This window comes from Aulonocara stuartgranti, assembly GCF_965226115.1.
Source record: "Aulonocara stuartgranti genome assembly, chromosome: 17".
Classification (NCBI taxonomy): domain Eukaryota; kingdom Metazoa; phylum Chordata; class Actinopteri; order Cichliformes; family Cichlidae; genus Aulonocara; species Aulonocara stuartgranti.
In genome coordinates this window covers 35075949-35096742 of record NC_138953.1, presented here as the reverse complement: position 1 = coordinate 35096742, position 20794 = coordinate 35075949, and the positions used below count along the sequence as shown (strand labels likewise).

The window sequence follows — 20794 nt, the reverse complement described above, 5'->3', positions numbered from 1 at the left end:
ACAGGTACCTTGGTGTTCATCTGAACAATAGACTGGACTGGACTCATAACTCAGACGCCCTCTACAGGAAAGGGCAGAGCAGGCTGTACCTGCTGCGGAGACTCAGGTCGTTTGGAGTGGAGGGCCCACTCCTGAAGACCTTCTATGACTCTGTTGTGGCTTCTGCTATCTTTTATGGCGTGGTCTGCTGGGGCGGCAGTATCTCTGCTGGGGACAGGAAGAGACTGAACAGGGTGATCCGAAGGGCCAGCTCTGTTCTAGGATGCCCTCTGGACCCAGTGGAGGTGGTGAGTGACAGGAGAACGGCGGCTAAGCTGTCATCCCTGATGGACAACATCTCCCACCCCATGCAGCAGACTGTGACAGCACTGAGCAGCTCCTTCAGTGGGAGACTGCGGCACCCACGGTGTGGGACGGAGAGATTTCGCAGGTCTTTCCTCCCCACTGCTGTCAGACTCCATAATAAAGACTTTAACTGATCAAGCACACACATCCATACATATGCAATAATACTAAGTGCAATAATCCTTTCTGTCATCGTTGTATTTTTACTCAGTTGTATATAGTATTTGTATTTGTATTCTATTTTTATCTTATTGTATATTTATTTTATTTTATTCTACTGTATATAGTATTTTATTTTATTCTATTCTGTACAGTTGTGTACTGTATTTATTCTTATTGTATTCAAATTTTTGCCTCATAACTTTTGCACTGTCCACTTCCTGCTGTGACAAAACAAATTTCCCACGTGTGGGACTAATAAAGGTTATCTTATCTTATCTTATAATATCTCGTCAAAATATCAAGTCGTTCCATGTGTAGTTTGTCCTCACCAGGACACCGTAAACGCGTTAAAATAACGCGGTGCCGTGTGGGTATTATATGGTATGTGTTTTTAGCTGCGAATACACAGACAGTCGACAATCCCTGCTAATATGTGAGCTTTAGAACACAGTATGTGTAGCCTTGTTTAAATCAATAATTTACTGTGTGCGGTTATCTTTCTGTTGTTTTGATAAGACCCGCCACAGACCATGGAGTGTTTTTTTACGCGTTTAGCATATGCACAGTAAAACTAGGCTACGATGCTAACGTAGCTTCCCTAAAGGACAGAAATGCACTTTAGTTAACTAAAGCTGCTGTACAGTTAAGCAATACTGCGTGAAGCATGAATGAACCTTGGTTTTAATGCAGTAATCGTTTAATATTTATCTTCTTTAAGTCAGAGGAATAAAAGCTGTTCTTTGTTTTCGACTGTAACGCTAAGTGTGTTGATTAACTGATTGAAAAGCTCGGGTAGCTGTAGCGACTGAGACAATGGACGAAAGTGCCGAAACTGCTGAAAACGACGACATTGTCATCATCGTGGAAAACGAGGCAGAAAGTTTACCAGCGGAAGAAGAGAGACTGAAACAGCAAGCCACATTCGGGCTCATGGATACGTGTCCTGTCTGCAAGTTGAGCTTTCACAACAGGGAGCCCAAACTCCTGCCGTGTCTCCACTCCTTCTGCAAGAGGTGCCTACCTGCCCCCTTCATGAGTGCCGAACCAAGACGCGACACCCAAGGCCAAGTTGACAACAGCAAGTCATGTGAGGAAAATTGGCTCACAGATAAAGTTTGTCTGTGATAAGCAAACCATGACGTTTTGATTATGTGTGGGCTATTCCACATCAATTCCCCCAAATTACTGTGTAGTCATGTAATGTTAGATTTATCGGGAGGCGCACAGTGGGTTAGGTGGAAGGTTACTGCGTGGAGTTAAAAGGGGTCTAGTCTAAATCGGGCATCAGTATGGAGTGGAACAGTCCATGTCCATAAAGGAGAGCAGTTTTCTATGATCTTTTGTCCCTTATTGACTCACGGCAGGAGTTTTTGACTCAACTCCTGCTGTCTCTCCACTCCAGCCTCTAGACTTTGGCCAATGATGTTGAAAGGTTTGTTGGTCCTGCTGTCATCTCTAGGACTGACAACTGTCCCCGCTCCCCCAAACATGCGCACACACACATACACTGAAATGGATAACAGCTACTACAGATTGATAGATAATCTCCAGCATTATGCTGCACACTTTAATATGTCTTAAAGATATGAGAGTTTGAAAATTGCAACAAAAAAGTTCCAAGTTTTAATAAATAAACACAATAAACAAGTGATATAAAAATATGAATTTTTAAAAATTAATTTTAGGAAAGTAGGGAAGAACATTATCACAATTTTTTTGAAATGTTACTACTAGAGACAAAGTCTATTTAGAAAAGTCTAATTGAAATTGTTATTTTTTTGAAGTATCACAATAAACTTCATGGTTTAAATACACCTCATGTGTTTTAACATATCTGATTTTTAAAATTCAGCCCCCTATATTTGAAATGGCTCTTTCTACAAGCCTTAAAAGATAAAAATGCAATCATTACTATTAAATTTTTAACACACACATACATGCTCTAAACACTCCATTTCAGACAGTCTGGTTCTACTCTTGATTTTCTCCCTTTAAGGACTTTATTTACAGGATAATGCAGAACTGCATGAGATCTATATGATGTCTAAATAATACTGTAATGAAGACTCTTTTAAATCAACTGATTGTAAAGGTCGTATTATCAGCGCTAATTAAGCCTGTTTCAAAAACAGAAAGAACAGTTTGAAACTGCTGCAGAGAAATTGAGATGACACAGTGGACTTCTAAGGAGTCAGAAATAAATCAAGCATAACTAAAACGAATTTATATATATATATATATATATATATATATATATATATATATAGAGAGAGAGAGAGAGAGAGAGAGAGTGCTTAACTCATTTATTAGCCCATCACCCAATGTAAAGTTTATGTAACAGCTGCCGTAAATTAACAGTAGTGATAATTACCAAAATCATTTTTTTATCTTTCTGTAATGGTTAATCCACCAGAATGCGTACGCTCTTTACTCAAAATTATATTGTTATTGCTGAAATATAATTTTTCTTGTTATGGATGAATTTTAAAATTTTACAAAAAACAGGCATTATTATTTTTTGATTTAGATCCCAAATCACAGCTATTTGCTTACGTTCCTGAGCAGAAAAATTCGTTTTAGTTATGCTTGATTTATTTCTGACTCCTTAGAAGTCCACTGTGTCATCTCAATTTCTCTGCAGCAGTTTCAAACTGTTCTTTCTGTTTTTGAAACAGGCTTAATTAGCGCTGATAATACGACCTTTACAATCAGTTGATTTAAAAGAGTCTTCATTACAGTATTATTTAGACATCATATAGATCTCATGCAGTTCTGCATTATCCTGTAAATAAAGTCCTTAAAGGGAGAAAATCAAGAGTAGAACCAGACTGTCTGAAATGGAGTGTTTAGAGCAGTCTGAGGGATGAGCTTTGTTTTAAGCGGCCGTGTTTCGTATGGTGTTTTTTGAGCTAATGTCTTTAGTAATGTCTGTGTTCACTCCAGTGGTGGGCATTCGATGTCCAGTATGCAGACAAGAGTGCTGGGAGATGGATGTGCTGGACAATTTCTTTGTAAAGGATTCTGCCGAGGTGCCAAGCAGCACTGTGGAGAAAACCACGCAGGTTAGTCGTTGAGCTTATAACCTGAGCTGTTCCTTTCCCTGAGCTTTGATTTTATTGTGATACCACATTCCTGTAACTACACAACTGATTTTATTTTTACCCTTCCATTGATTTTTGTCTTTAAAGGTGTGCATGAGCTGTGATGACAACACAGAGGCAACAGGTTACTGTGTGGAGTGCGTGGAGTTTCTGTGTGTCACGTGCATTGAGGCACACCAGAGGGTTAAGTTTACCAGGGACCACACCATACGCCAGAAGGAGGAGATGTCTCCAGGTATTTTCTTTCCAGGAAAGCCACCTGTTTTTCCTGTAATTGTTAACATGGTGATTCTTCTCCGTGACATTCCTGATCTGTGACGTTACGCTTCCCTCCTTGTTTATACACCAGATGCTGTCAGCCTATCCACACAGAGACCCGTCTTTTGTGACATCCACAAGCAGGAACCACTGAAGCTGTTTTGTGAGACTTGTGACCGACTTACCTGCCGAGACTGTCAGCTCCTTAAGCACAAAGATCACAAGTATGGAGAATGTATTTCTCTATTCACAGTAGGTTTATAGCTGTTTAAGACAATGGTGTTGCAGCACAATTAAGTGCATTGTGGTTAAGCCTGCCACAGCTTTTAAACACACAATTTTTCCATGTTGTGTTGTTTGATAACAGGTGTCTATTTGTACCTGATTATTCATGCTTAAACATCTTTGTGTTTAGCTACCAGTTTTTAGAGGATGCATACAGAAACCACAGGCAGTGTCTCGAGACCATGACGCAGCAGCTGCAAGAGAAAAGAAAAGCCATCGAGGAAGTATCCAGCTGCATCAACGGCGGGTAAATTTACTCTGCACAGCTGGAGCTTGATCAGAGAACCTGTTTTAGCTCCACTGCAGATATAAAGCGTTTTGCCATAAAAAATATTGAAGTGGAAAATTGAGCTGTATGAATTTAGGATTTTGGTTTTAATTAAATTAAAAGGGATTTCCACTTGATTTATATTCTTGGATTCCACTCCAGTAGCTTTACGTGACTTGCTGTTTCAAGTCATCTTTATTTAACTTTTCCTGGGCCTCAATGCGGACTCTCAGTTGATCCGCTTTCTAAAATTAGCAGTTCCCCTTTAAACCATCCTTCCTTTGATTGGCTGCGCTTTGTAAACAGCAGTTGGGTGGGGCCGCTGTGCTCACAGCCAGCTCTGTGTGCTTGAGATGGCCATATTAACAACATCCACCTGCGTAGAGTCAAGAGTAGAAAACACTGTTTAAATCTGGAGCTTATGGCTACAGGGAATTCTGGCATACACGATGACCTGATCGTTTAAAATTAACATGTGGAAAAGAAAAAGCATAATAAAGTCCCTTAAAAATTAGACTGAAATAAAATCCAGATTAAAGTGAGCATTATATGAATTTCACTTCACAGACTGCAGCAAGTTGAGGAAAATCGGAAAGCTGTAACTAATGAAATAAAGAAGTCCATCTGTACCTTGATAATGGAGATCAACAGGAAGGGAAAGATTCTGGTTAACCAGCTTGAGGTACGTGTGACCTGATTTCTTTAGGTGTAGTGATGTTTGGGTTTCTTTTAATTTTAATTTTAATTTTTTTAAATAAACTTACACATTTCCCCCCAGGCTTTAACTAAGGACCATGAGTTGGGTTTGAAAAAGCAGCAGGAAGAAGTCAACTCTCTAGGCAGGCACCTAGACCACGTCATTAGCTTCACCAAATGGGCCACAGCTAGCCACAGCGGGACAGCTCTGCTCTACTGCAAGAGACTGGTGTGTAACTTTTAGCATCAAACAGCAATGTGGATTACTGTACACTATAAAGTACATTGTAGCTATTACTTGTTTTTGTCATTTTTCTAATATGTAATATTATCTGCAAAACTTGGTAATCTCAGTGACCTTAAAATGTCCCTGTCTTTTTCTCCTCCTCCTAGCTCCTTTACCAGATCCATTACCTGATGAGAGCACACTGCAGTCCCTCCATCGTCCCTCAGAGCTCAGTTCGATTCCAGTGTCGCTCCGGTTTCTGGGCTACAAATGTAGACCTCGGTAAGGCTGTCAGCTGCTCTCATGTATAAGAGGCAATGTATACTGATGGTAGCAAGAACAAAAGCTAACTGGCTGCAGAACAGCACATTTGAAAGGATCATGTGGGCCCTAAAAATTCAAATCCATTTTTATAGTGCCCGATTTCCACACTTTATAACATGAGGCAAAGACCCTACAGTAGAAAGGTTATGACTGGGTTGTTCTATGGTCAAGCATTTGATAACAGAAATAACTCCAAATTTTATGTGTACCTTTGCTCATTAGTGTTATTTATTCAACAAATTTACTGATGTTTTTTTTGTATGTTTTTAAAAGTTCAAATTCAATTATGCTTATCAGTGCTGAAAGTGATTGTTGTAAATTTTATGCATTTACAGCTATGGTCTAAAATGGTTTAAAACATGGTAGTCATAGAGCCTTCATCTCACATTTATTTTCATATTTGATGATGATGATCATGAATGAATGGTCCTAATTCTTGACAATCGTTTGCTCCCTTTCTTTAAAATCCAGATAACGTGCCAAATAAATTAAGATAGTTATAGTATGTCGTATTTAATTACTGTCAGCTGCCTGACAACAACAGAGCAACTAGTGTACAGATTCAACATTTTAGGATTTACTTACCTGGATGATTGAGCATACATCAAGACAACTGGTTAAAAAATAAATGTGGAGATGTGGCTGTAAATATATTTTATAAAAGTCTCTGCACAGCTTAAGCATATAAGGACAAAAACACAAACCTGCAACCCCCACACTCAAAACTGGAGAATTTTTAGGTTGGGTAAATGTTGCATAAGATTAACATTGTTGTATTGAGTCATTTGTTATCTTGCTGATGCACGTGCATGAACCTACATCAGTTGTAGTCAGAAGTTTACATGATTGATGATTAATGATGACTCACTATGGGCATGACTGTACTGGTAATTTTTGGTTTTGATGATTTCTTTGAACTGTTCTTTTTGCAGGATGCAATGATTCGTACAGCATCCGTCTTTAACGATTTAGGGAAAAAAAGAACTGGGCGCACAAGTTTGAATTTATTCCTGATTTTCTCTAATCTACACTGGGCATAGATACAGACTTAAATACATATAAACACCCCCCACTAACATCTGGTTAAATGTCCCTTAAGAAGTTGCACCTCAACCAGAAGCTTGAACAAGTTTCTGGTGTAATTCTGGCTGGATATTTGACAACTGTTTTTGGCAAAATTGTTATATGTCGTTTAAATTGGTTCATTTCATGGCACAGGGCCCGGCCTTTAAGCATAGTACACAAATTTTCAGTATAGTTGAGGCTTTGGGAAGCTTAAGGCTAGCCTGCTTTATCCATTTCAGATTTGGAATGGCTTGTTTGGGATGATTGTCCTGTTGGAGCACCCAGCTGATGATCAGAGTTGAAGTTGATGAATTTGTAGGAAAGTCCTACTCCTTTGGTATTCTAACCAATCTGTACAATAAACCAGTAACACTGACAGCAAAACAGTCCCAGAGCATCATGCTGCAGCCACCGTGCTTGACAAGTGCTGCAGTGTTCATTGCTATGAAAGCCTTATCTTTACTAGTCCAAACATACGCCTTGTTTTTGAGGCCAATTAGATAAAACTTTGTCTCGTCTGACCATAAAACTTCTCCCCAGAAAGCGTCCAAGTTGTCCACATGGACAGCTGCAAGTTTCAGTTGAGCCTGAAGGTGTCGATTTTGGAGGAGAGGTTTCTTTCTTGGTCATCACCCTCTCAGTCCATGGCAATGTTAAAGTTATTTCACTGTTTTCAGTTTACCTGACCATCAGCACATAAGAGCTGCCTCAGTCACTCCATCATCCAATCAGAGAAATGGTGACATTAGTCTGATGTTCAGACTGTTGTCATATTGAGTCATTTGGTATCCTACTGATTAATATTCGTGGACTTCTTTGGGTTATTTAGGTTCCATATATTGGGGATGGTGGCATAAACTGCATGAAGAAAAAAAAATAGTTCTGCGTCTTCGGTTTATGTAGTAGTTTGTCTTTTTTGGGGCAGGTTCCCTGGTAGTAGAAAGAGGCCCCAGTAGGCCACCGATCACCAACCACCAGACAGGTCCCAGAGCAGAAGCACCCACTGGAGCTCTTTCACTTTCAGCTCAGCAGCGACAGAGCACACTCGCACAGCTCCAGATGCAGGTAAAGGGATCTTTCAAGCTGTCCTTGGCTGCCTAAGAATGAAATGTAGTCATAGATATTCTTAAATATTGTGGACTTTTCTACATACTGTAGCCTTTTAATCTTGCCGAATACTCCTTTGATCAAGGTTGACAAGCTTTCCCAACAGCACCCCAGGGGGCCCCCTCCTAACTCGTGGTCATGGCACCAAAACGTCAGGCTACCTGGCCCCCCACCACCAACCAGACCTATCCATGGAGGTTCCTCTCCCTCTCAAGGTGTCCCCAACATGGTACAGCAAGGACGCAGGTATGGAAGTTCCCACCCCAACCCTCGAAGCCCCACATCATCTCTGCTTAACAACATGAGCTTCCCAGCTGCTCAGGTACGTCAGGTTGTGAGGTTTTGTTAAATTTAAGTACATCAGTGTTTGTTTTTCCTTTACTAAATGAAACAGTGGGACAAATTGATGCATTTTTTCTTTCTTTTTTAAATCTTTAAGTCTTTTAAGTGTTCTTTGAACTTGTCTTTTCTACATATAGTCTTTGAGAGATCTGATCCATACCTCCAGCTTCCCCCCTAAACCTACAGATGGGTCACAGGGTGTTTCCCGCTTTCCACAGCCTCTCATGTCTGGAGCAGCTACACAGATGTCACTGCACCAGGTTTGTAGGACCGTTATCATAAAGATTTTCAGTCTGACACAACATGAGTCCAGAAAGTGAAAGCATTTGCTGATAACTGAACTTTGTTTGGCGTTGTTTCCTTTAGAGATGCCTACCAGAGTCATCTTTCCTCAAGAGGAGTGAACCTGGTGGATCGGTCCCCTCCATCACTGTCTCTGTACCCAAACCCAATTTCCCTCCTATTCTAGCTTCAGCAACTGCTGACAAAACAGCCATGCTTAATCACATGGCAGGTCATTATCTGTACATTGATCTTTTCATTTACAAAAAATGGCTTTTAAGGTCTGAAGTTGAGTTAAAAGCTCCATTTTGGGATTGGTTTTCAAATAAATAAAAAAATTTCCTCCTTTTAAAGGTCGAGGGAGGCAGAATTCCCCCATGGCAAAACCATCATCTTCAGACAGAAGCACAGGGTAAGAAGTGAGCAGAGCATCTGTCACAGTGCTACTTAATCCTGTAGTTTATTATTGTGATCATGGATTAACTGTGAATGTATAGCAGACTTTTTTTTTCTTTAAAAAAAAAATCAAACACTGCTCTGTGGGAATCTGTATTGAAGGACGACTTCTTGGAAGCAGACTGCCGAGACACCATCAGCTCCTGCATTAAAGCGACGAAGGAGAACCTCTCCGGGTCCTGTTATTGTCATAAAGGACGAACCTGAGGACGACGACGAAGTCCGTTTCGTAAGAGTGGCATTTATAAACTTAGGATATTTACAGATTTGCCATTTTGATCCAAATGTATCATTCCTAAAACGTATTAAAAATCGATCTTTGACATATTACCGGCCCATTTTCAAAAAAGGTGGTTATTCTTTTTGAAATATAAACCGTCTGTGGATAAGAGACAAAGTTGAGAATCAACACAGAATGCTTGTGACTACACAGTATTATAAATACAGTGTATAGTTATACAGTATACAAACAGGAAAATCTGTGGTGAAAATCACTGCATCTGATTGACAACTCACTGAAAACTATTGTTGGTATCCAGACAATGCAAAGGGTAAGTCTTGCATGCAAAGAAAATGTAAGTAAATAATATAGCAGTCAGGCTATAATAACTCAAGCCTAACTGCTCAACACTGCTTTTACCTTTTGAAGTTCAGGCTCTGGCTGCCGGGCTGGGTTCAGCATATAATCAGATTTAACAAAGCTTTGTGTTAGCATGCCATTTGTGGAGCTGCTTGTAGAGACTGAGTTTTGTTAGCAGTATTAAACAGTTGTATCTGTTCTGCATGCAGCTTGCATTTCACCTTTCATACAGTAAAAATAAAAGTAATGCCCATATATCCGCTGTAGACCGTTGCACTTCATCTGACTTTAGCGCAAATGGGCAGGAAGGAAAAAGCTTTTTATTTGCCTAGAGTGCAGATAACTGGAGAACCTTTTGCAATGCCAGTAAGAAAATAATTGTAAATTTTGCATAATTACTGAATCTAGTACATTATTGCATTACTGAAAATGTAAAGTGATTACAATAACTTGTTACTTTGGTATGTGCAACACTCAACTCAACTGAGCAGTAACCTCGATCTCATTGATGCCAGCTTATTCTGACAAAACTGATATACAGCAGCAGCGTTTAAGCTACCAGTTTATGCACACATCCCTGCTGGGAAACTTGTCATGTTTTAAAATATCAAGAATTGAAATTCATTTCCAGGAGTCTTCTGTCCTGAATAGAGAAAGCATTCAGCTCACCATTGGAGAAAAGTTCAAATTCCAGAATGTGTGACAGTATAGAGAAGCATAATGCTCAGACATGTGAATGCACCAATGTGTTGTTTTTTTGTTTTTTTTTAGGACTTCCTAATTTTAGCAAGACAATCCTAAAACACATTCTGCTCATATTACAACAGCATGGCTCCAAAGTAAACGTTGGAGGCGTTAAACTGGCCTATCAGCAGTCCAGACCTATCATCCATTGGAAAATCTTTGGCAAAAATGGCCTGAACTTATTGAGCATTTATCAAATAACTATGAGAAAACATTACTGCTCTCAAAAACACAGCTGGTGGTCTCACTTCCCAAACACAAAGGAGCAGGGATGCAGTATTAGTACAGTAGTAGTGGTGATTTTGGCAGCATGTTGCTTGCATCAAATTTAAAATGTTTTCATTTTTAACCCTTATCTGTAAAAGACTGAGCATCCAAGTTTGTGAATGCCAGAACTTGAGAAAAAGGCGACATAGGATTATTGCATCTGCTAGGAGGCTGAGGGATACCACTGGCTTCCGCTGCTATTTTACATTAGTTCAGCCTCAAAATCATTGCTCCTTTTTCACTCTCTCCCACCTACAGGTGCAGTCCAGCGTCGGCTCTAGCCTGCCAGATAGCAGCACTGGAGCACAGTCTAAGCCCCGGCAGCTGCAGAAGGTCTCCCCACCAGCACCACCCCCTGGATCAGACTCCAAAGACAGGCGTCCTCAGCCCCAATCGCAGCCAGAGTCTGAAAAGAGAGCCGAGCCCGAAGAAGATCCTAATGAGGACTGGTGCGCTGTCTGTCAGAACGGAGGAGAACTGCTCTGCTGCGACAAGTGTCCCAAAGTTTTTCATCTGGCCTGTCACATTCCCACTCTGAATGAATCCCCCAGGTGAGAGATGCCTTTTTGGGATCATGCATAGACACACATGAATAAACAAGAGGTGGACAGGGTGCATGAGGAGGAGTGCATTTCATCCCTAAAACCTCTGTTAGACTATTTTAGCTGGTCTGAACATTGTCAGAATCAGAATCAGAATCAGAATACTTTATTGATCCCTGGGGGAAATTATTTTTTGTTACAGTGCTCCATTTTAAACCAACATTAAGACAAGACAGACAATACACTAACTAAGAATAGTACAATATATACATATATATACATACATACATACATAAGTCACTCATAAATAAATAGTTGGAAAAGAAACATGTGTAGTTGTAGCAGCAAACAGTGTGTTAAGTGGATGCGTTGTACAGGGAGATGGCCACAGGCCATGTGTAGTTGAAATGGTTATTGCCTGTAATAGTTGTTGTATATAAAGCATATTGGACCATCAACATCATAATAAAATACAGATTTTTTTTCTTCAACCATTCTGAAATAAAAAAAAAATTCTGTACCTTCCACCTTTTTATCTTTATAGAATAAATGTAGAAATTGGTCTTAAATCCCTTCTCCGTTTGGCATTGATGAAGTCTAAAATCTCTCTGTTGAGCGCATGGTTATTATTCTTGCCCATAGTTAGCTTGTTAGTCTGTGCAGGCTGCTCTATGCAGATAAAATGTTAATCTTATTCAGCAACAGGTGTCCAATCATTGGGCGTTTCCTAACTGCTTTTCTTCACCGTACATCTTTCCTCAGCGGCGAGTGGTTCTGTTCATTCTGCCGAGACCTTGTCTCTCCCGAGATGGAGTACGACTGTGACAGCAAGGATGCCCCCATCTCTGAAAAGTTTCCACCTGTTGACAGAAGGGTATGCTAATCAAGCTGCCATTTACATTTATGTCCACGAATTAGTTTCAGTCCTTCAGCCTGCACCCTCTGTTTTACAACTGAAAAGATTTTAGTTTGAGTTTCTAGTGCATTGTATCATAGTTTCTTTTCTTTTTAGTACATAATGGAAAAACGAAAGGTCTGACTTGCCATGAAAAACATGTCTTACAACAGCGGTCTCCAACCTTTTTTGCACCACGGACTGGTTTATGTCCGACAATATTTTCACGGACCAGCCTTTAAGGTGTCGCGGATAAATAAAATGAAATAAAACCAGTACCGGTACCAAAAAAACAGAAGATGAATTCATAACACACGGGAAAAGACCCAGGGAAATTGAGTTAATGATAAAAATTATTAAAAAAAATAAAGATTAAAACCCTGAAAACCATAAATTTCACACCCAAGCCTAAATTCTTGCGGCCCAGTACCGAACGACGCACGGACCGGTACCAGTCTGTGACCCGGGGGTTGGGGACCGCTGTCTTACAACTATAATTTTGTTATTTAACAGCAGCAGGTCAGGTTGGATTTAAAAAGAGCATCAAAGAAGTCTGAGCCTGTTAAAAGTCTCATTGGAGATAGATTTCCTGCTCTGTGGGGGGAAAATGGTTAAATGACTTCAGAATAGCATTTCATAATGTTCTCATGTCCCTGAAGCAACATTGTTGCTGTTCATAGGGACAGCAACAATGTTGCTTCTAAACCCAAAGTTATGTAAGATCTCTCTGGTCACTATCATTTAAAATCAATGAAACTGCATTCCATAGAGGCTAAAGAGGAGAGGGGACAGGCCAGTGCACTGTTGGTGCAGCAGCTAATATCTGCAATGGTTTTGTGGTATATTAGTGCTAATGGCTCAGGTTAAAATCACAGACGTGAAAGCTGAACAACTTTATCAGGCAAACATCTCCAAACACAGCCAACCTAAATGGGTATCACTGTCAACATTGCCTTAAAAAAACATCTAGCACTGACCAAAGTGTGAACATAAAATAAAAAGCCATCCATCCTGGCCATCCAGCGTAGATGTTAGTGAAACTGTTGGGAAGACAACGTTGGAGAAACGTGAACATTTTATTTGTACTGTATAATCTGCAGATTCTGACAGAAATCTGCAACTATCCTTTGAAGCACCGCTCCTCTCTAAAACAGCAATAAGGATCATTATGAGGTTATTTACATTGTTATGTAAATACATTGTTATGTAAATAACAAAATAACTTAAAGCAAAAATTGGGAAACGTAAAGTCCGAAGTCTTTATATTAAGGCCATCAGTCAAACAATATTGTTTGGTCTGGTTCTAAACAGAGAGACTTCTTGTGTGACGTCTTCTTTTGCGCATGCACTAGAGCACGTTTGCTGTCGCATTTTATTTGTAGTGTGAACAAGCAGACAAAAAATCAGAATTGAGCATTAAGACCTGCAGTGTGAACTTAGCCTTATTTAAACTGTGATGTGATGCAGAATTTTTCTTTAATCAATATTTGATGTGTTGTCTTTGTACTTTGTACATTTTTCAATTAAATTGTAAGATTTACATTTTTACACATTTTCACCGTTTTGTTTTTTAAACTTTACACAAAGTTTTACATTTTTTTAAATCTAGAAATGTGAGAGGCTGCTTCTTCGTCTTTTCTGCAACGACTTCAGCACCGACTTCCAGCAGCCAGCTTCTCCTTCAGTAAGATGCATTCAATGTTCAGTCAAAACTTCTGTAGAGCATTCTGATATGTTATTTATGTTATTTTATTTTAGATATGTTATTTTACGGTGCTATTATTTCAAGTAAAATGAGGCAAAAAAAATCTATAAATTTTTATTTACTATAATAAGTGGGGTTTTTATTCCCACTTTTGCCAATGTGTTACTTTTTTCTCGTGTACTTTTTAATTTTACTCATTCCACTCTCAGTAACTTTATATAAATTCTGTTGTAACTATCTTCTCATATGAAAGTGATTCATAACTTTTGAGAGAGTTTCACACAACACTTGGATTAGGTGCTCAACTTTTATTGTTCTTCTTCTAAACGTAGGAGACGAGACGGTACAAAGAACTTATAAAGACCCCGATGGATTTGTCAATAGTAAAGAGGAAGCTGGAGTCAAAGGCAAAAGACGGTGAAAGTTATGTCAGTCCTGAGGGCTTTGTTGCAGATGTCAGGCTCATATTTTTCAACTGTGCTAAGTATTACAAGGTTGGTCTGATTTATGTATTTTTTTTTTTATTTTGTAAATGCCAGTCATGCTTTATTTAATTGATATTTCCTTTATTTTGCTTTAACTGAAATTTTGTTTTTTACCAGCCAACCTCAGAGGTCGGCAGTGCGGGTTTGTACCTGGAGGACTATTTCGAGGAGCAGCTGAAGCTCATTTACCCAGACAGGGTCTTCCCCGGTGGGAGGGAAGAACAGATGATCCCCCCTTTAGAGGACGAGATAGACGAGGAAGAGGAGATGATGGAGGACGGTGCGGCTGACGTTAAAGATAAGCCACAAAGCCCTGCAGAAAAGGGGATCCCCCCAGTAGAGGAAGACACATCTCCTCTAGAAGACAGAACAACACCAGCAGCAAAGGAAAAGTCGGACGCTGAAACGAGCGAGAAGATGACGGGCAAAGCGATAGTTGCCACAGAGGGAGACGCACCTCCTGCAGACGAAGTAAAGCAGGAAAATGTTGCTGCTGTAAAACAGGCGGAAAGCTCTCCAGCAACTCAGAGCGACACAAAAGACGGAGTAGCTTCCAGCTCCACAAAAGAGGTAAAACCTCGGATTACTACGGACACAACAACAGAGCCACCTGAAGCTCCGCAGGAGACGTCTGCTTCTGTGGACACAGCCAAGGAGAAGCGATAGATGGATGTACAGCAGATAGGAAGAGGAACTGTTGATAATGACGATGGATGAGTCCAGTCTTCCACAGAAGGGGCCCCAGTGGGGACCTACATTTGCTGCAATCATGCCTTTGTTTGTTTGTGTTTTGTAGTATGAATGTTGTTTTTACGATTGTATTTTTATTTATGTTTTATTTGATGGGAATGGTGCAGATTAGCATAGTTTATAGAGATTGCTCAGCTATTATTTATAGTTGGGATTTTAATAGGAAAAGAACTGCTGTACTAAATGGGCTTTAGTAGCAGTTATGCTTTAGATCCACAGCAAAGATCTAAAAAGCTCTGTGTTCTTCTCTGAATGGACATTTGATATCTTGTAAAAGATTATATTCAGTGATGATGCCACTGAAAAGCACATAAATGACATTCTTTGTTCAATATGTACAGGTTATCAGTCGTCACGTTGCTCGTCACCTGTACAAAATAATGATGTATTTTGAAAGCAGCCAAAAATAAAAGTTTAAATTGGTAATGCATGTAGAATGTGTTAATGCTAACATTTCTGTTTAGGCTTTTACCTTCATGATCAAATAATGTTAAAATGCAAAGGCTTTGTTTTAGTATGGTATTAACGCTACGTATGCAACAAATAAGTACTGTAGTTTCTGTACAGAAGGAAGTCCCACATTGATTGCAGTCAAACCATCTCTTGTGTTTCCACTTTCCACAGAGCAGTATTCTGTTGTTGATATCGAGAAAAAAATGCTTCAGATTTCAGACGTCAGAATCTGTCGTCATTGTCATGTTTTACAAATTGTGCTCTACAAGATGAGAATGGCTCAAAAACTGACACAACATCATTAGCGTTAATATTCTCGCCTATATTGTTACTTTATTACTAATCAAGCATACTGTAAATAACTTAACAATGTTGAGCATAAAAATACCTGAATTTACAGTATTTGTAATAAACAGGGCTACATGAACATCTGGCTTGTGCTTGCGTCCCTCTGTGATAATCTGTTGGTTGTCATTTTAGAGTTCATGTTTTGGAGCTATGAACCGACGAGCCATTTGTCTACTGCAGTACATGCAGAAAAGCATCTCTAAATCTACAAAAGGGACAAATGGGCTGCAGCAGCAGAAGACCATGCTGGGTGCAACTCTGAAATGCGCGTGTTGTAGATTGTAATCGAATCTTTTATAAACCACCATCTCCATGCTAAGAAAATTGTTGTATCACTGGTTTAGATTGGTGATGGTGGTTTAATGGTGTGTTATTTTTTATTATTATTATTTTCTTGGCACATTTTGGATCCCCCGTTAATCATTCTGTCATTTAAACACAGCCTACCTGAGTGTTGTTGCTGCCCATGTCCATCTGATTAGACACCATGTTTCTAAGATTTTTAGGGCCGAGTACAGTGGGGTCAATTTTATCTGAATTTATAAGCAAGAAGAGGATCGTCCAGTCTTTAACAGAAACTTTGTATGTAATTTTCAAACTTGACCCATTCAATCACAAAGTAAAAGCAGACTGACTCTGTGTTATTCCCATCTTATTACATCAAAGTCGCTCTGAAAGTAGCAACTGACGAGTGGTTGCAGATCTGGTCACAGTCATCGAAGTAACCATTTCAAAGGCATAGCCAGATTGTAAGTTCATTATACACTGGGTCAATAGTTTTGGTCATGGTGCAATCTTCAACCACTATTTTCCCGACTGTAGCATTAAGTGGCCATTCGAGGAAAAGTTTTTGACCCTTCCAGATTAGCTTAATTTTTCAGTCCTTCAGGTTGCTCCACAAAATAGCACAGGCTGGTATATAGGACAGACTAAGACTCGGTTGGACCGTCTATACAAAGGATGGGCTATCTATACACCCGTTCGTGGTTTACTTTGGAAAACATGGCAGATAGTCACCCAAAAAAAGTAGAAAGACGGGTAGTAGAACGAACCGACAATAGAAAAGCAAGCACCAAAAGAAAACATGGTAATTGTAACATAAAAAACCCCAGAAAGACACAGGACCAAAACTAACGGTCACATAAACCCTCCATAAGTCAACAATTTGTTATTTAACTGAAAAATCTATGAGGATTGCAAGCGTATTTGTTACAGTTTGGACACACTGGAATTATATCCATTTTCCCCCTACTCTTAGTGAGAAAGCAAAGCAGATTTTTAAATTATTTGTAATCTTGATATTTGTTCTGAGATTTCTTGTTACATGTCTTTTAGAATATTAGGAGACCCCATAGACCACTAGATGGGGCTTTTAAGTTGCCCTTCACCATGTGAATACTGTTTGTATATTCATAAAGTAGTGATGGCATCTCACATACACAAAGTTTCCTTTTAATACATTTATACACCCGACTCTTTGTGTTTGAAATTAAAGCTGCGAGATTAAAGTCGCTTTTTGCTCTCCAACATTTAAAGCACACAGATACACATTGGCTTTAATTCCTCTCAGTACTCATTCTTCCTCGGCTGTGGTCATTTTGAACCCTGAAACCAATTTTTCCGATGATCACTTCCAAGTGGCCAAAAGATCAAAGAGGCCTCGCCTTAGAGGAATGCAAGAAAAATAAGCGTGGCTCTTATTTATAGGCACCTGGGGCCCAGCCAAAATGGTGGGCTCAATTAGTGGTAGAGCAGCATTTTAACTCATTTGATGGATGATCCTTTTAGTGTTGGTGTTGGGTGGCTATCACTTAATTTGCTGTAATTGATACCAAAAGCCCAGTAGCTGCATTGGTCAGCTGAATAAATGCAACCAGACAAATTTTCCCCTCTTCCACTTTCCTCCTGCTGGTTTTCGAGGTTTGGTGCATGTGAAGCTGATTGAAAGTGCCAAGGTATGAAATATATGTCAGTGTAATTCTGCAATATCTTTGGATTATATAACAATTTCCAAAAATGGAAACAAATGGAAAATATAGTTTTCTGCATGGAAAAAGTAATATTACCTGCTTGTGGTGGCCTTAATTCCTTAATGCTGATTCAGTTGCTGATTTTGAGTCGGTTTCCTTTTCTTCCTCAGAAATGCGAATGTGCCATTGGATCACAACAAATGACATTCATTCTTACATACCCTCTTCTAAATTTTTCTCTGCCTGTTTTTCCTTGGTGGCACTGCAGTGGTGTGGAATACCACACAATCATTTCTGTGGCTTGGCCCCGTTTCGGAGCGAACAACTTGGACTCACCTGCTTGCTTGTAATTACATGGCTCAGCTCCCTCTACAGTTTTTGAGGTCGTGTTGTAAAAGCACCACTGTCTTCACGTTAGGGGAACCCTCACCCACTTGATTCTAGGGTTTGGAATCAGGGTTTGGCCTCTTTTTAAGGCGCCCATTGCTCGGCTTACCATAGAGGTCTATGGGACTATTCAGGTTTTGCCAGGTTCTTCTTGCTCAAGGCGGCTGTGGGGCTTTAGTTAAAGTCTTTTTATATGATGACTTTTGAATTCTGTATCAGTCACACATGTCCCTCAGATTGCATTACAGATCCCACTTTTTCCTTGGATATTGTCTCTTACTGATGGCTCCTCTCTGTCACACTTAGGTCCGACAGTATCACAGCCACTCAGTCGCTGTGATGTGCTAAGGCCTGCCAGCCATGTGACACCAACTGTGTTTTTAACCTCATCTCTCTGCCAACCTTCAGAGACTGTGCTGAACTGGAGGGTAAAGAAAAGTGGAGCAAAAATACATTTCATCTATGTGTGAAACCGTGTGTGTCTCTGGTGTCTGGTATCATATTATTAAAGAAGTAGGAACTTTAATCCAGGAAATTATTTGCAAGCATCATGACTCTGCTAAAGATAACATTTGTCTCAATCTGCAGAACAGTTTCTATATCATAATGTAAAAATGTGTGTAAAACACTGAATGCACATTGTGGTTTGCTTTTTTAGTCTATTAAAAACCTTAAACCTTCTTTTTGCATTACAAATAGTTGTACTCAGGACAGCTTTAGAGGTTAACCTTTACCAAGGTGCCAGTGGTGTTTCTTTGAGAACCTGGAAGCAGATGACCACTTCTCTTTCGATGTGGTGAAGTACTTCAAACAAGCACGATTGTATAGGAAAGACAGTTATGGTTACAAATGGCAGTCAGTTCTCTATAATATATAGGGGGTTTTTTTTTCAATCAACTGTGCATTTATGGTCTATTTTTACATTTAGATACTATATAAACTGAAAACTTACTAATTCAAATCTGTCACTAATCACTCAGGTGAAATCCAGCAGAATCTTATAACTGGTCCCAAGAACTTTGTGTTGAAGGTGACTCTGAAACCATCCATGCCTTCGTCTCTGAATTCTGCTTCTGAGCTGAGATAAATAAATAAATAAATAAATAAAGCCATTGACCACAACATTAAAAGCGCTAGCAATTTACTAAAGCAATGGGTTCTGGCATTTTTGACACATACCACCTAAACACTGTTGCGTACCAAGCATTCACCTCCATTGCAAAAACATTCCCCAACAGGAAAATGTGGTCCACTGAACCTCGAAAATACTTACAAATGGCTTGAGAACATACTGAATTAACACTTTACAGTCTCTGAACATGAGTTATTATGAGGTGTGCAGTGGGTCCTTAGAGCAGAGGGTGGAGTATGTTGTCAGCTAATGCTAGCAAGCTTAGTTAGCAAGCCACAGGGGGCTTGTTCAGATTAAATCGAATAAGATATAAAGCATTCTTTCGTCTTCTTCTTCCTCTTCTTTTGTCCCTAGCTGGCGGTTGGCAGGGAGGTTGTCCACGAAGCCAATACGTCGCTGTGGGTGTCGTAGGGTTTCCATCTTGATCAACGATGCACTTACAGGTCTTGTGGTCTCTTGCCTTCACCTTTGCTTGCTTGAGGGTTAGACGTTGTTGTTTAAGATCATCTTCAATTTGCTTGATCCAAGTCTTCTTGGAGGTCTCTCATCACTCTCACTCTGATGCTGCTGCATCAAAAGGCGGTATGGCAGGCGATGGTTGCTCATGCGGCAGATGTGGCCAAACCATTGCAGTCGTCGCTTCCTAATCAGCTCTTCCATTGAGGCCTGCTGGTGACATTGACTACGTATCACGCGTTGCTTAGACTATCACGGAGGGACACACGGAGAATCTGATGCAAACAGTGCGTTTGGAAGACCTCAAGTTTGTTGAGGTCGTGTTTGAGGATGACCCAGGTCTACGACCCATAGATAAGAATGGGGAATCCCAGTGTACGGTACAGGCGGATTTTGACCAATTCTTGAATTCAAGAATATAAAGCATTAAAACACATTAAAAAGACAACAGCCTTAATGAACACAGTGTAGTTTGAACCCAGAAGCAGGGTTTTATACATCATCATTTCATAACAGGATACCCAGAGATGCTAAGTACCTCTTGGATTAGGTGTTTACACAATAAACTGCACAGAAATCAATATAATTTTACAGAAGCTGATTTAAAAAAAAAAGGCTCCACCACCACAAATGTGCTAGAGAAGTCCACTTGAGTGACCCCAGTCAGCAGAGGTGATGTCTAACAGAACGTGAATGGGCATGCTCCATCTACAGCCTGGTTCTGCTGGAGACTGCTTCTGGTTAAAAGGGAGTTTTTCCTTCCCATTGCTGCCAAGTGCTTTTTCATAGGGGGTCACCTGAGGGGTTTCTCTCTGTATTACTGTAGCTGTCTTTACCTTACAATATCAAGTGCCTTAAGGAAACTATTTTGTGTTGTGTTAACACTACAGTATCCTAAATACTTTTACTTTTTTTTCATGTATGTCACATAACAGAGATTTTCATTCATTCAGAGCAGCAAATAACTATTCAACCGCAGCCTTTCACTCAAAACCACAAATTAGAGCACTCGGGGGGATGAAAATTAGAAGGTTACATAATGTTGAGTCCACGAATGTCTGAATTGAAGCACGTCTTCACAGAGCCACACTTCACGCATGGCTGAAAATGTTCGCACCACAAATGAATTTCTCCTTTGTTAGCGCTATGCCAGATGTGTTGAA

General features: G+C 39.8%; 1 protein-coding gene across 5 annotated transcripts in view; it reads left to right on the top strand.

Moving 5' to 3' along the window:
* Positions 1-15765, top strand: part of LOC309691813 (transcription intermediary factor 1-alpha-like) — a 94140-nt gene extending 78375 nt beyond the window's left edge. For 2 of the 5 annotated variants that reach the window (XM_082509764.1, XM_082509765.1), the window contains 18 exons: positions 3451-3569; positions 3696-3843; positions 3958-4090; positions 4282-4398; positions 4987-5101; positions 5198-5344; positions 5509-5623; positions 7656-7795; positions 7923-8159; positions 8317-8439; positions 8546-8693; positions 8816-8873; positions 9020-9146; positions 10767-11059; positions 11813-11924; positions 13555-13629; positions 13983-14144; positions 14253-15765. In XM_082509764.1, coding sequence (XP_082365890.1) covers positions 3495-3569; positions 3696-3843; positions 3958-4090; positions 4282-4398; positions 4987-5101; positions 5198-5344; positions 5509-5623; positions 7656-7795; positions 7923-8159; positions 8317-8439; positions 8546-8693; positions 8816-8873; positions 9020-9146; positions 10767-11059; positions 11813-11924; positions 13555-13629; positions 13983-14144; positions 14253-14801 — 2874 coding nt within the window. In that variant the 5' untranslated portion in view covers positions 3451-3494 and the 3' untranslated portion in view covers positions 14802-15765. Of the gene's footprint in view, positions 1-850; positions 1595-3450; positions 3570-3695; positions 3844-3957; positions 4091-4281; positions 4399-4986; positions 5102-5197; positions 5345-5508; positions 5624-7655; positions 7796-7922; positions 8160-8316; positions 8440-8545; positions 8694-8815; positions 8874-9019; positions 9147-10766; positions 11060-11812; positions 11925-13554; positions 13630-13982; positions 14145-14252 lie in introns of those variants that run through there. The other 3 variants (XM_082509763.1, XM_082509762.1, XM_082509761.1) reach the window with 3 other exon arrangements.
* The last annotated feature ends 5029 nt before the right edge of the window (positions 15766-20794 follow it).